Genomic DNA, 11970 nt, shown 5'->3' with positions numbered 1-11970 from the left:
TTTATTCAGTTCACATTTAGTTCATGATAAAATTCGGTTAAGTTCAAGCTTGCACGCTCAAGAAAATCAAACTAAAATGAACTATTAACACCCCTAATATTAATTTGACGACACAGCCGAAGTGAATGTGACTTTGAAATGCACGTAACTTCTTTTTATGCATTATTATTATTATTATTATTATTTTGGAAGAGTCAGGAGCTACTCGTGCTCGAGAGTCGAGAGGGTAGTGAAGCTACATGGGTTGCTTCTCTCAATGCCAGCTCGTCGTGGACTGGCACTGCCACACTCACCCTTCTTACCTCCTCTCTCTCTCTCTCTCTCTCTCTCTCTGTGTCAGCTCCAACCAACCCTTTCAACACCAGAAAAGTAGAAAGAGTCCTCCTTTTAGCATTTCCAAGTCATTTCAGCCAGTAAGTGCCCCCACAGTTTCTTCCACTTATTGAATTCTTTGTTTCTACTTTCATCTGCATTTACCCTTTCTTGAAAGCTCACTTGATTCCATTTTCCTTCAGTAATAATGCCAGTGCATTACGTTTTGTTTGTTTCTGCTGTTGAGCATGGATGACGGTGATGTTACCCGACAACCCTTTTGACCCGCATTACTGTTTAAAGCGCCGTAGATGCAGCTCCCTTCTCAAAGTTCGTACCTTTGTAGGCCTTTATATCTGGAGCTCCAGCCTCAAGGTCTTTCTCTGTGTCCACATTGTTCTATTTCATGGTGAATTTCTGATACAGCTAGAAGGGTCTTCCTTATTGGAGCTCCATCCTGCAAAGGCCTGTGTCGTTTGGAAATTCTCATTGTATAATGTGAGGTTCTGAGCCTGGTCTTCCATGTATCATTTGTTTATTGTATGCATGATGTCATTTCAGTTGCAGTACATTCAGGTCAGATGTCCCCAAGACCCTGCCATATTGATGCTCATAGTGCTAATCTTTCAGTTAGAGCCTTGCCTCGGAATGTTTGAGCCACTGTAGGGCTGCTTCTTTCCTGAGCAAGAGGGTTCTCGATTTTATTGAAAGGAGGAAAGGAAGATGGAAGAGACCTTTGTACCATTTCGCGGGATAAAGAATGATGTTCAAGGGAGATTGTTATGCTACAAGCAAGATTGGACTGGTGGACTCAGGGCAGGCTTGAGGTACTTTTGCTCTTTTATCACCTGGTACATCATCAAAGTACTGATTGGTGAAGTTTAAACTCACTGATGCTGGGTACTGTAATGGCCCAGGATATTGGCTCCCACCACATACATATTTTTCGCCTCTGCTATTCCAGTTATTTCATTTGGAGAACAATTGGAAAGAAGCACAGGTGAAATAGTGTATCCATATTATAATTTCGAGGGCTGTGCAAGTTTTGGGCACTCCTTGAATTTTTTCATGCGATTCAATACTTCCCAAAAATTACTTAATTGTCTGGTTTTTTGCGGCCGTTGCTGGGGCCACTGTTGTTTCTGAATATGTATGTGCCTGTGCTTCAGAATATCTAATGGCGTTCCTTCAATCTATAGATGGAGTTTTGACGGCAGTTCAAACGTTAGCTTCTACTGCATTGTGCGGGATAATACACTCTGTTTTCGGAGGCCAGCCATTGCTGATTCTTGGAGTGGCAGAGCCAACTGTAATTATGTATACCTTCTTATTTAACTTTGCTAAAGACAGACCGGAACTGGGATCAAAGCTCTTTCTAGCGTGGACTGGATGGTACCGTATTCTGCTCTTTCCTGCAAGAACATGTCATTTCTCAAACTTTGCTTGGCATCAGTTATTCTTATAATTACCTTGCTGATTGCCATGCATTACTTCAACTATTAAACTTTCAGGGTATGTGTGTGGACTGCAATCTTACTGTTTCTACTAGCTGTCCTTGGAGCTTGCTCAATCATAAATAGGTTTACTCGTCTCACTGGTGAATTATTTGGCCTCCTTATTGCGATGCTTTTTATGCAGCAAGCTATCAAGGTGAGTCAAGTATCTGTCACAGCATTCTGTCTTTAAGCTTTCAATTGATGATGATGAAGATTTGATTCTGGCCAAAAAGAAGTTGAGTTTCGATCTGCTTATTCAAACATTTTATGAGTGCTGCATGTTATTCATGAAGTCCCTGGAATTTCACCCTATGGATCTTGCGAAGCTGGATGTCAATTTGGTATTTTGTCATACTTCAGGGGCTGGTTGAGGAATTTTGCTTACCTGAAAGAGAAAATCCCAGCTTTACCGAATTCCAGCCACCATGGAGATTTGCAAATGGCATGTTTGCTTTGGTCCTGTCATTTGGGCTTCTGCTTACAGCATTAAGAAGCAGAAAAGCAAGATCTTGGAAATATGGATCAGGCAAGTTCCTGAAGCCTCAAAGGTCTCATGTGAAATCCCATTCTGTGCTGTGCAGACTACATACACAGTTCAATATTCACTTATTCTGCGTGCAATCATGTATTTTATCTTATGGCCTATATTTTACGTATGAAAGATATTAAAATGGAAATTCTGCTTTTCTGTCAGTCCAATGTTATAATGGGACTTAAAAGCCAGTCATGATTTACATGGCGTCTAGTTAGTGCACTCTGAAAATGAGTCTTTATATGCATATCTTTCTAGTTAACAAGCTCACAGTCAATCAAGGTTGTAATTTTCCCTCAACGTGCTCCAGGGTCGCTTCAAGGCTTCATTGCGGATTATGGTGTGCCATTGATGGTTCTGGTCTGGACAGCAATTTCATTTGCACCAGCTGGAAATATTCCCAAAGGGATACCGAGGCGCCTCTTCAGTCCAAATCCATGGTCTCCTGGCGCGTATGAGAATTGGACTGTTATAAAGGTATGGGTAACCAGATATTCTACTTACGTTTAGCTCATTATTATTGTTATTCTTTTTGGACTCTTATCAATTAGGTGATACTTTTTTTTCACATAATAACCAACAGGACATGGTAAAAGTACCTGTGCTCTATATCATAGGAGCTTTTATCCCGGCAACAATGATCGCAGTGCTTTATTATTTTGACCACAGCGTGGCTTCCCAACTTGCTCAGCAGAAAGAATTTAACTTGAGAAAGCCATCTTCTTTCCACTACGATCTACTTCTTCTGGGGTTTCTGGTATGAAGATTGACTTGCTATATCATCACTTTCTGCGACTGGTAATTCCAATGAAGTTCTTCCCTTGTTTGCTTAATTGTGCAACAGACAATACTATGCGGTCTCCTGGGGATCCCTCCATCAAATGGTGTCATACCACAGTCCCCCATGCATACGAAAAGCTTAGCTACTCTAAAGCATCAGGTACCTAAAATTTACAGCTTCTGCCATTGAAGTAGTGGTCACATGCCTAGATCCCATTTGGTTATGCTATGATGTAACCATCATAGTTATTTAATGTCCGGCTTTTTGCAATATATTTATGCAATGCAGTTACTTCGGAATCGGCTTGTATCGACTGCTCGTAAATGCATGGGGCAGCATGCAAGTCTGGGGCAAGTCTATGGAAGCATGCAGGAAGCCTATCAACAAATGCAGACCCCACTGATTTACCAGGCACCTTCTGCTCTGGTAAGATGACGCAACACCATCTCTTTTACATTGAACCTAATTCAATCTCTAACTGTATCTAAGTGCCAATCTACTGGAGAAAAAGAGCTTAACCCTCCTTGCTAACGTCAGACTACTAGTAGAAGACTCATGATCAGAAATCTTGATATTTATTTCACAAATGATCACTTCTACTGTAAAATAGGGACTGAAGGATTTGAAGGACTCAACAATTCAGATGGCTTCCAGCATGGGGCACATGGATGCACCGGTTGATGGAACTGTGTTTGATGTTGAGAAAGAAATTGATGATTTATTGCCAGTGGAGGTGAAAGAACAAAGGCTCAGTAACTTGCTTCAAGCTGCAATGGTTGGTGGATGTGTCGCAGCCATGCCTTTGCTGAAGAAGATCCCAACCTCAGTGCTGTGGGGCTATTTTGCCTTCATGGCCATCGAAAGCCTTCCTGGTAACCAGTTCTGGGAGAGGATCTTACTGCTTTTCACTGCTCCAAGCCGAAGATACAAGTAGATATTTCACTGATCTTCCCCTTGGATTAAATCTTCTTCGCTGCATATATTTCAAACTGCACATATTTATCTGCTCTCATTTCTTTATCGTTTTCTTCAGAGTGCTGGAGGAGTATCATGCTACTTTCGTGGAGACCGTACCGTTCAAGACAATTGTGGTCTTCACATTATTCCAGACTGCATATTTGCTTGTTTGTTTCGGGATTACGTGGGTTCCACTTGCTGGGGTACTTTTCCCACTGATGATCATGCTTTTAGTTCCGGTGAGGCAATACATTTTGCCCAAGTTCTTCAAAGTGGCCCACCTTCAAGATTTAGACGCTGCAGAGTATGAAGAGGCGCCTGCCGTATCATTCCATCTTTCACCGGTACAGTGCTGTTGATACTTCTACGCCTAATGATGTCGAATTAGATCTCACTTCCTTGAATACATCACGTCCGTATGAGAGAAGTTATCTGTTGTTCAAGCAGTTTTAGTTGTCCTACAATGTTTTCTACCATCCTAAACCTGTCGAGAATCAAGATAGCTTCTAATTCTTGGATGTTTGACGTGCCTTTGTCATATCAGGAAGGAAGGATGAGCAGGGCGACGTCATTTGCTGACGATGGAGAGGTTTTAGACTGTATGATTACTCGAAGCAGGGGCGAGATCAGGCGCACATGCAGTTCTAAGGCGACTAGCTCCTGCGCAACGCCATCTCGAGAGTTCAAAGGCGTTCAAAGCCCTCGGATTTACAGCCCACGCATCAGTGAACTTCGAGGTGATCAAAGTCCTCAGCTGGGTGGAAGAAGTCCTTCCAGTCCAAGGACCAGACCATCAAATTTAGGGAAAACTGGCTAGGGGGTTAGAAGAATTAGTAGATACAATACACGAAGTAGTACTAGATCATAAAAAGAGGCTACCATGCAGTCTGCAATAGCATATTTCTTAGCTCTCTTTGGAGTAGATTTCTCTTTGTCGTCAATTGCAATTACAAGATATCTTGACGTCAATATTCACTTCTGCTGGAAATCTGTAACCGGAGATTTGTGTTAATGATGAAATATCAGTTTCATTTCATTTCTGCGTTCCTTTCTCAGACTTTGACAGAAACTGTTAAGGGAAGGCAACCCCTTCTCCAAGTCCTGGGACATGATAACGAGGATGGCGGTTAAATTGGTTAGTATCCTGTTACATGATACCAATCATTCGTAACAACATCAATACTTCTGGTGATGGTTTGCTGTTACAGTGGAGAAAATAAACGCTAAAAACGAAACGACAGGCATTGTAGCGACGGTCGCTAAGAAGCAGAAGAAACGAAGTTGTCAAAGTCGAAAGCTATATGTTATGCTCTCGCCTTATTCTTCTCAAGCTTTCGCCCTCCCTCTTTGTCTCTCTGTCTCTCCCCTTTTGTCTGCATATTGCCGGCTCCCCTTCTTCTTCATTCCTTTCCCTCTGCCGCTTTCCTGGCTCGGTGGATTCCCTCTGTTTTCGTTTTTCCTCGCTCTGTTTTCTTTTGCTGTCAAGGTGGGATCTCAGTTAAGCTGGAACTGCTCGCTGGTCTAGTAGAACTGGGAAAGAAATGAACCTTTCCTGGGGATTTCTTATCCAGAATGTTTTTTCCCACAAAAGTGCCACCCTTCCGGCAGCTAGGCCAGCGAGTTCGGACCCTTGTTTGAGGCTAAATTAGCCAACGCAAGAGACCCCCTTGTTTAAAAATTTTCCTTTGGTCTGAAAAGAGAAACCCAAACAGAAGGCAAAATCTATTCCTAGAGCGTTTGTGGCATAATTAAGTTGCAGCAACATCCACATCTTCTGTTCTGATCTTCTGGTGGTGATGGCTGATAGAGATCTACCCAGTAAGTGCACTTATGTGCCATGGCATCACCAGCAAAGAAACTATGCCAAATCCTCTAGTACAGCTATATTTGTCTTCTTTCTGTTCACTTCTCCTGATCATCCGTCCAGTTGTGTAATAACATTGTGATTCTAGAAAATTAGAAAGACTTTGTCTGAAACTGTTAAGAAACCGCGAGATCTATACAAATTTCCATGAAGGGTGAAGGGTAGATATTCCCATGTACCTGAAAAGCCTTTCTGGAGTACAGGAAAATCCACCAGAAGACAAGGTTTTGATTTTCCTGGAAGGCTTTCGAGAAATTGACGGCCTCAAAGCAGTTCGCAGGTTTGAAACTGTTTGAAGTTGCACCTTCCCAAACCTTACTAGAACCAAAAACAATTGTAAGAGAGCAGAACAATGTGACAAACAGAGACATCTCTGGACCACAATACATAGAACTGAAACAGAACAAAGCTTTCTTTATTGCCAACATCCTTATTATTATCAAAAAGTTGAGAGCAAAAGAGAGAGAGAGAGACACACACACACACAAAGTGAGATGAAGCCTCCACCTAAGAACAAAACACACACCGCCAAAAATTTGCCACAGAACAACCAGCTACCAAAATAAAAAGGCCTCTCCAAAAGGCACCAACACCAACTGCCTTGGAGATTCGACAAAAAAAAAAAACTACCTTGGAGATGGTGATGCTTGGATCAACCAGTGCTCGAACATGCATCGGTGTCTCCCCACAAGACCCATTGCCTCTCCAGGAAGATCTCTGGTGAGTATGTATTCAGAGGCCATGATGCCTCAGAATGGTTCTACGCCATGCCACTTCACTTGAGGCCCGTTATTCATATGCTCCCTGCTTCTTCTCTTTGTCCTCCATTGTTTGTTCAAAGCACCAAGCACTTTGATCTCTTGAATTTTGCATCTTCAAGAGGGGCTAAAAAAAACCGACTCCTGGCATTTGCATACCGAGGCTGAGACATTCATCATCACAGGGCGAACATCAGTTTCGCTCGTTCAACTCGATTTAGTTCCTCCAAAATATTCAGTTACCATGAAGATAGTTCAAGAATCGGTGCTCATTTGCATTGTCCTGGCTTTGTTCCTCCAAAATGCCGGCAATGTGGAAGGAAGATATCACTACCACAAGGGGCAGAAGAAGAATCCTGACAAGGCCTGAAGTTCAACCTCACCAATGCCTCCCCCTGAGGCCCAGGACCCTGCCCCTCCATCCCCCACCTACTCGCCTGCGCTGACTGTGCTGTCAGACCCCAGCCATGGGCCATCCAACTCCAGCTCCGGCCGCATCTTTGACGTGACTGCCTTCGGGGCTATCGGGGATGGGTTGGCTGACAACACCCCCTCCTTTGAGGCGGCCTGGAAGGCAGTGTACTCGGTGGAGTCAGGTGTCGTCCTCGCTCCCTCGGGCTACACATTCACGATCACTCCCACGAACTTCTCGGGCCCATGCGAGCCGGGGCTCGTGTTCTAAGTAAGGATTGGCAAAATTTTAACTCCATCTTATTATATCCTTAAAGATCGCTAATATGACTCCCGTACATTTTTCTGAAGCACTGGTTAGAACTCTTCCTTTTTTCGGCCAAAACTTGCTAAACCATTTGGAACGTGACAAATTTATTCTCTCAAGAATGAATGCAAGTCATTTTACAACATAGTGATCTCACAAATCATTAGATAACTGAGCCAGGAAAAAAAAAAGCAGAGTTTTCCCTTTTCAAAGCTTGTAGCGTTTATCTTTAAGACATCCTATATGAACATTTCTGCTACTAATATAGAGTTTCAAATGTTTACACAGGTAGATGGGGTCTTGATTCAGCCAAATGGACCGGATTGTTGGCCGAAAGCATATGGCAAGAAGCAATGGCTCGTGTTCTACCAGCTCAACAACATGACTCTGACGGGGAAGGGAACCATTGAAGGCAATGGCAGAGCCGTGGTGGGATCTTACTTGCAAGCCCCACAGGGTGATTGAACTCTACAACATGTCAAATTATCGTATCTGGATTTGGGTCTCCATTAGATTTTTTCTGTTCCCCATTCGGCTCCATCCCTACTTGAGTTTATCCCCTCGTTGTGTGACAAGGTATGGGAGTATTACCGGGTCTCTTTCCTTTTCAACTTTTAATCAAGAGGTGAGCGGTTCTAGCTTCTATACATGTTCCATATAGAACCTGGATTGGATCTACTCATCGGAACCGATTTCCTAATATTTGAAACCCGAAACCCACCCTATAAACCTAAAATCGGATAGGTTCCCACTGGTCCTATTCTAGGTTCCACTCTGGAACCATGCCCATCCCTACTTTTAATTAGGGGATTTTCATCTTTCTTTCCCGCATTGTAGTATTATATATATATACACACACTTGAATTTCATTGTTTGCATTCCCAGGCAACATGGGGGAACTCTAGTCACGGTAATGAAGCAAGCAAAGCCCACCAAATTTGGGTTGTCAGCTTGCAGCTCTATGCACAGAAGTTAGCTTTCTGCTAGCTTTCTACAGGAGCAAACAGAATCTGGAAAGGACCAGAGACTTTGTACGGTTAAAATATGACAGTTTTTGTCCGCTCATACATACTAGAACCACACATTCCAGTCTTAACTGGTGACTCCGGTGTGTGTATATATATACACACACTCCACGTGATATGATGATCGTGTCGGAAGTAAAATTTCCCGATCACACACAAAGAGGACTCAGTAGTCGTGTGCCCACTGCGCATAAACCACTAATGGTGACGCTTGTGGCTAACTAAAACGAATTAAATTTCTGCAAATTCCCTACCTCTCATGGGGATCCATCATTGTGAATCGAACAAAGAGGTAACCAACTTCAAGGATGCCAAAATTGACATTGCAGTGTACTCGGTCACAAGTGCACATTCAACAATTTTTTGCGCCTTAGTTTTCATACACACACGCTCTTATTTAATTACCCAAGCGAGATAAAGATCTTGTCAATGACTTGAGCAAATCTGCTCACATTGTTATTTGGGCAAGGGGCGACGCTTCCTAATATTACCTGCATTCTGAGAAAGAAATCTGAACTCGACATGTCATGACACGACTCAACTCGAAATCTAACACCTTGTCGTCCATTTTCAGTGAAAAGCACGTTGTAATCACGCTGGCATAATTTTGCATCATAGGAATTGATACGGAGGTAACACAAAGACACGAATTGTCGGCCTTAAGGTAGACTGGTACAAAAGCCTCTCTCCCTTTCTCGGGCCAGGCTCGGGACCCGGCAAGGCCCGTTTGCACCGCTTAAGCAACATTTCCATCGCATCCCCCATCTACGAAAACTCTCTTGGTTCATAGTTTTCTTCCTCCAGAACCCCAGTTCCTCCTGCTGCTTGACCAGGTACACTCTGCTCCCTCCTCCTCCTCCACCTTGTTCATCGATTCATGGCTATTGAAGATGACATGTCGATGTCGAGCGAGGCTAGCTTGAGCGTTAATTTGGATACAATCAAGTTTGCACCCGTAGATTCTGGAAAAATCCTGTGATCTTTTGAAAGTTTTGCCTTTTCTTCACCTCCCCTTTAAATTCTTGCGCAAGAATGGTTGATTGCCATTTGGGTTTCGTCTCCTGCTTCTGTTTCCTTTTAATCTTTGGAAGCTGTAATTTGCGTTAAATCAGGTGGAGAGAGAATCGAGATGCCGTCTCTGCAAACAGCTTTGCCTCCTGAACTGGCAGACAATGTTCTAAGGGTCAGTGTGTTTTCATCTTTCATATGTTTCTCATTTCTTAGTGTAGAGAAATTACATCATTTCAGGTTGGTTTCCTTTATTTCAACCCAACTATAGTATGCTGTCTTTTTAAGTTGTTTTTGTGGGTAGTTGCTTGTATTGGTTGTTTCATTGTTCGCCCTATTGGTCATTGCAGCTTTATCGCGAGTGCCTTCGAAGAGCGAAATACATAGGGCATCAGGTACACCCTTCTTTATTCCTTAGACTTTGTTGGTTATATAGATATCAGCTAATATTTGCTGAAGTGAACGGCGGGTAGGATCAGAGTTTCCATTTCACAATTGAATCCTTCTAAATCCACATGGTAGCTTCAATCTGTTACGCTTTGTCGGGCTCATTGCTTCAAACTTGATGGATGCCTTTTGTCTGAATGATACTGTGTTTAAGGACGTTGTTTTGTATGATTCCATTTTATCTGCTTGTATTATTTCAACAAGTTGGAAGTTTTACAAGCAAATGCTACCATGAACCGGAATAATTGAAATTAGACTATGCCATGTTTGACTAAAAATTTGCGAGGCGGGAAGGCATACTAAAGTTTTTTATGGTCATATAGAGTGGAAGAAAACAGGTGTCTCAGAATATTTGAGCTTGTAGTCATAATTTTGCATGTTGGACCAGATGCTTCCCTCGAACCTTACGACTGCAATACAAGTAGCAGAAATTCATATTCTTTTCATACAGTGGTCTAAATTCCTTCACTGTCTTAATTTGTGCTGGAAGGACTGTATTTTTTTCTTAAAACGTATATCTCTTGATGGACACAACCTACTGTCGAGTCGTTTTTATGCTATCTGATGTTCTTACTTGGAGAAGATTTCTTCATAAGATGTAATTTACCAAAAAGAATGAGAATTTGGTGTTGCTGTGTATACACACTGGTCAAGCTTTTGGTTGTGAGTCTTTCATGGTCTAAGTGGCAAGATCATGATATGGAAGTTGGAAAATTTATTCATCTGGCACATTTAAGTATTAATTTTGTCATTGGTTCATTTAATTTATGGTTTCTGATCAAATGATGTTTAACTGAAATATTTGCTGAAATTTGAAAGTAGTTTTAGTGAGGAGCATCGTATATCATTTGAGCGCCCTTCTTCCATGTCTACACTTTTCATGTTTCGTGCAGCTCGGGAACTGTCTTATTTCTCTTCACGTACATTTGTGCAGCAACACAATACTCAGCTTCTTGTTGACTTGGTGAGGCAGCAATTTAGACGGCACATGCATGAGACAGATCCCAGGCAAATCCAAAAACTTAAGGATGAGTGAGTTTCACAATGCCTATTTTGTAGCATTAGTCTTCTTTCGATTTTTCTTCTTTCAAAGAAAAGGAAATTGTTTGGGATTTATGTGGAAAGGATTCAACCGCTGTTTGATGAAATTTTTTATGCTTGTTATGTTTATAATGTTGTGGGGACCCGGACTAGGCCATATAAGCTTTGGTAGTGGTTGCCTTTGTTGGAGTCTCTTCTATTTGGTGGGATTCAGAGTTAAGACTGCACGAGACCTTGCTCATAAATTTACAAATTGACAGAACATGAGACTCCTATTTTGGTATCTTGTCTGAAGTAGTAATATGCAAGGTCTAACTAAATTTTTTTCTTATTTGTAGTGCGGCAAGGGGGCTGATTAACCATATACTGTATGAATCAGAGAAGATGACTGGTCGCAAATTCAGTAAAGGCTCGTAATGTCGATATTCACTATCTGTTTCAATGGGCTTGTTGACGAGGTTTCGACTGCTTATGAAGTTAGTTTAGCTTCAGTGGCAATAAGATACCTCTTTTTTTATTCCCCATTGCTGCAATTGACTGTGATGCTAACGTAAAACTGCAAGCAATGTGTGTTGCGGAACAGGACAAGGGTCAATGGATCGCTGTGGGAGGTCTAATGTTGGATATGGTCACAATTTGTGGTCATGTCACAACTCAGAAGGCAAATGCATTTGACAGCACGATTGATTTTCACAGCAATGAGCAATTTTTTTACTATTTCCAGCACTAAAAAAGGGCAATGTTCTAATTAATGCCTATCTATCATATGATGAAAGAAATAGTCTGGCTAGAGATGTGTACTGTTTTGGGGAGATGAGTGAAGTCGAGAGGTCAAAAATGAATATTGCTGACCTCGCCATCGCACGAGTAAAGATGAAAAGCACATCGCCAGGCTAGTTCAGTCTATTATCAGTTCTTTCTTATGCTAGATAGAGTGAAATTTGGGTGGCCAACCAAGAAGAGTTGCTTAAAGTCAGCTTCCGCAAGGGGAGTGATTTTTTCACTTTCACTGGGGACACCACGGTACAAAG

At 42.1% G+C, this 11970-nt stretch overlaps 3 protein-coding genes across 9 annotated transcripts; all 3 read left to right on the top strand.

The window, feature by feature from the left end:
- The first annotated feature begins 289 nt into the window (after window positions 1–289).
- Window positions 290–5114, top strand: LOC115747797 (probable boron transporter 2). Of its 5 annotated transcripts, none has more exons than XM_048273306.1 (13): window positions 290–413; window positions 659–1139; window positions 1230–1312; window positions 1512–1704; window positions 1824–1962; window positions 2169–2334; window positions 2651–2817; window positions 2924–3097; window positions 3185–3280; window positions 3410–3547; window positions 3732–4051; window positions 4155–4422; window positions 4623–5114. In XM_048273306.1, the coding sequence occupies exons 2-13, from the start codon at window positions 1036–1038 to the stop codon at window positions 4893–4895; spliced, it is 2121 nt and encodes a 706-aa protein (XP_048129263.1). In that variant the 5' UTR covers window positions 290–413; window positions 659–1035; the 3' UTR covers window positions 4896–5114. The 5 variants fall into 5 exon arrangements, with proteins under 5 accessions (XP_048129263.1, XP_048129265.1, XP_030539951.2 ...); XM_048273308.1 differs by lacking the exon at window positions 290–413 and having other exon boundaries at window positions 553–810; window positions 943–1139; XM_030684091.2 differs by lacking the exon at window positions 290–413 and having other exon boundaries at window positions 553–815; window positions 947–1139.
- A 1971-nt stretch (window positions 5115–7085) lies between these two features.
- LOC115747735 (polygalacturonase At1g48100-like) lies at window positions 7086–7883 on the top strand. The gene is made up of 2 exons (XM_048278012.1): window positions 7086–7373; window positions 7707–7883. The coding sequence occupies exons 1-2, from the start codon at window positions 7086–7088 to the stop codon at window positions 7881–7883; spliced, it is 465 nt and encodes a 154-aa protein (XP_048133969.1).
- A 1281-nt stretch (window positions 7884–9164) lies between these two features.
- Window positions 9165–11632, top strand: LOC115747788. 3 transcript variants are annotated; one of them, XM_030684075.2, is made up of 5 exons: window positions 9165–9276; window positions 9556–9626; window positions 9802–9846; window positions 10833–10930; window positions 11278–11632. In XM_030684075.2, exons 2-5 carry the CDS (start codon window positions 9573–9575, stop codon window positions 11354–11356), a joined length of 276 nt encoding a protein of 91 aa, XP_030539935.2. In that variant the 5' UTR covers window positions 9165–9276; window positions 9556–9572; the 3' UTR covers window positions 11357–11632. The 3 variants fall into 3 exon arrangements, with proteins under 3 accessions (XP_030539935.2, XP_030539936.2, XP_030539934.2); XM_030684076.2 differs by having other exon boundaries at window positions 9222–9276; window positions 9535–9626; XM_030684074.2 differs by lacking the exon at window positions 9165–9276 and adding an exon at window positions 9309–9326 and having other exon boundaries at window positions 9534–9626.
- Window positions 11633–11970: the final 338 nt, after the last annotated feature.

This window comes from Rhodamnia argentea, chromosome 1 (assembly GCF_020921035.1).
Source record: "Rhodamnia argentea isolate NSW1041297 chromosome 1, ASM2092103v1, whole genome shotgun sequence".
Classification (NCBI taxonomy): Eukaryota; Viridiplantae; Streptophyta; class Magnoliopsida; order Myrtales; family Myrtaceae; genus Rhodamnia; species Rhodamnia argentea.
This window is presented reverse-complemented; position numbering and strand designations above follow the sequence as displayed.

What these genes read in the sequence shown, in the direction of transcription:
- LOC115747797 (XM_048273306.1), top strand. Translation starts at nt 1,036, where the DNA reads ATGGAAGAGACCTTTGTACCATTTCGCGGGATAAAGAATGATGTTCAA. An exon ending in ACAATTGGAAAGAAGCACAG is followed by an intron (nt 1,313 to 1,511) that starts GTGAAATAGTGT and finishes TTCAATCTATAG; the next exon opens with ATGGAGTTTTGACGGCAGTT. An exon ending in AGAATTGGACTGTTATAAAG is followed by an intron (nt 2,818 to 2,923) that starts GTATGGGTAACC and finishes AATAACCAACAG; the next exon opens with GACATGGTAAAAGTACCTGT.
- LOC115747735 (XM_048278012.1), top strand. Translation starts at nt 7,086, where the DNA reads ATGCCTCCCCCTGAGGCCCAGGACCCTGCCCCTCCATCCCCCACCTAC. An exon ending in GCCCATGCGAGCCGGGGCTC is followed by an intron (nt 7,374 to 7,706) that starts GTGTTCTAAGTA and finishes ATGTTTACACAG; the next exon opens with GTAGATGGGGTCTTGATTCA.
- LOC115747788 (XM_030684074.2), top strand. An exon ending in TGGCAGACAATGTTCTAAGG is followed by an intron (nt 9,627 to 9,801) that starts GTCAGTGTGTTT and finishes TGGTCATTGCAG; the next exon opens with CTTTATCGCGAGTGCCTTCG. An exon ending in ATCCAAAAACTTAAGGATGA is followed by an intron (nt 10,931 to 11,277) that starts GTGAGTTTCACA and finishes TCTTATTTGTAG; the next exon opens with TGCGGCAAGGGGGCTGATTA.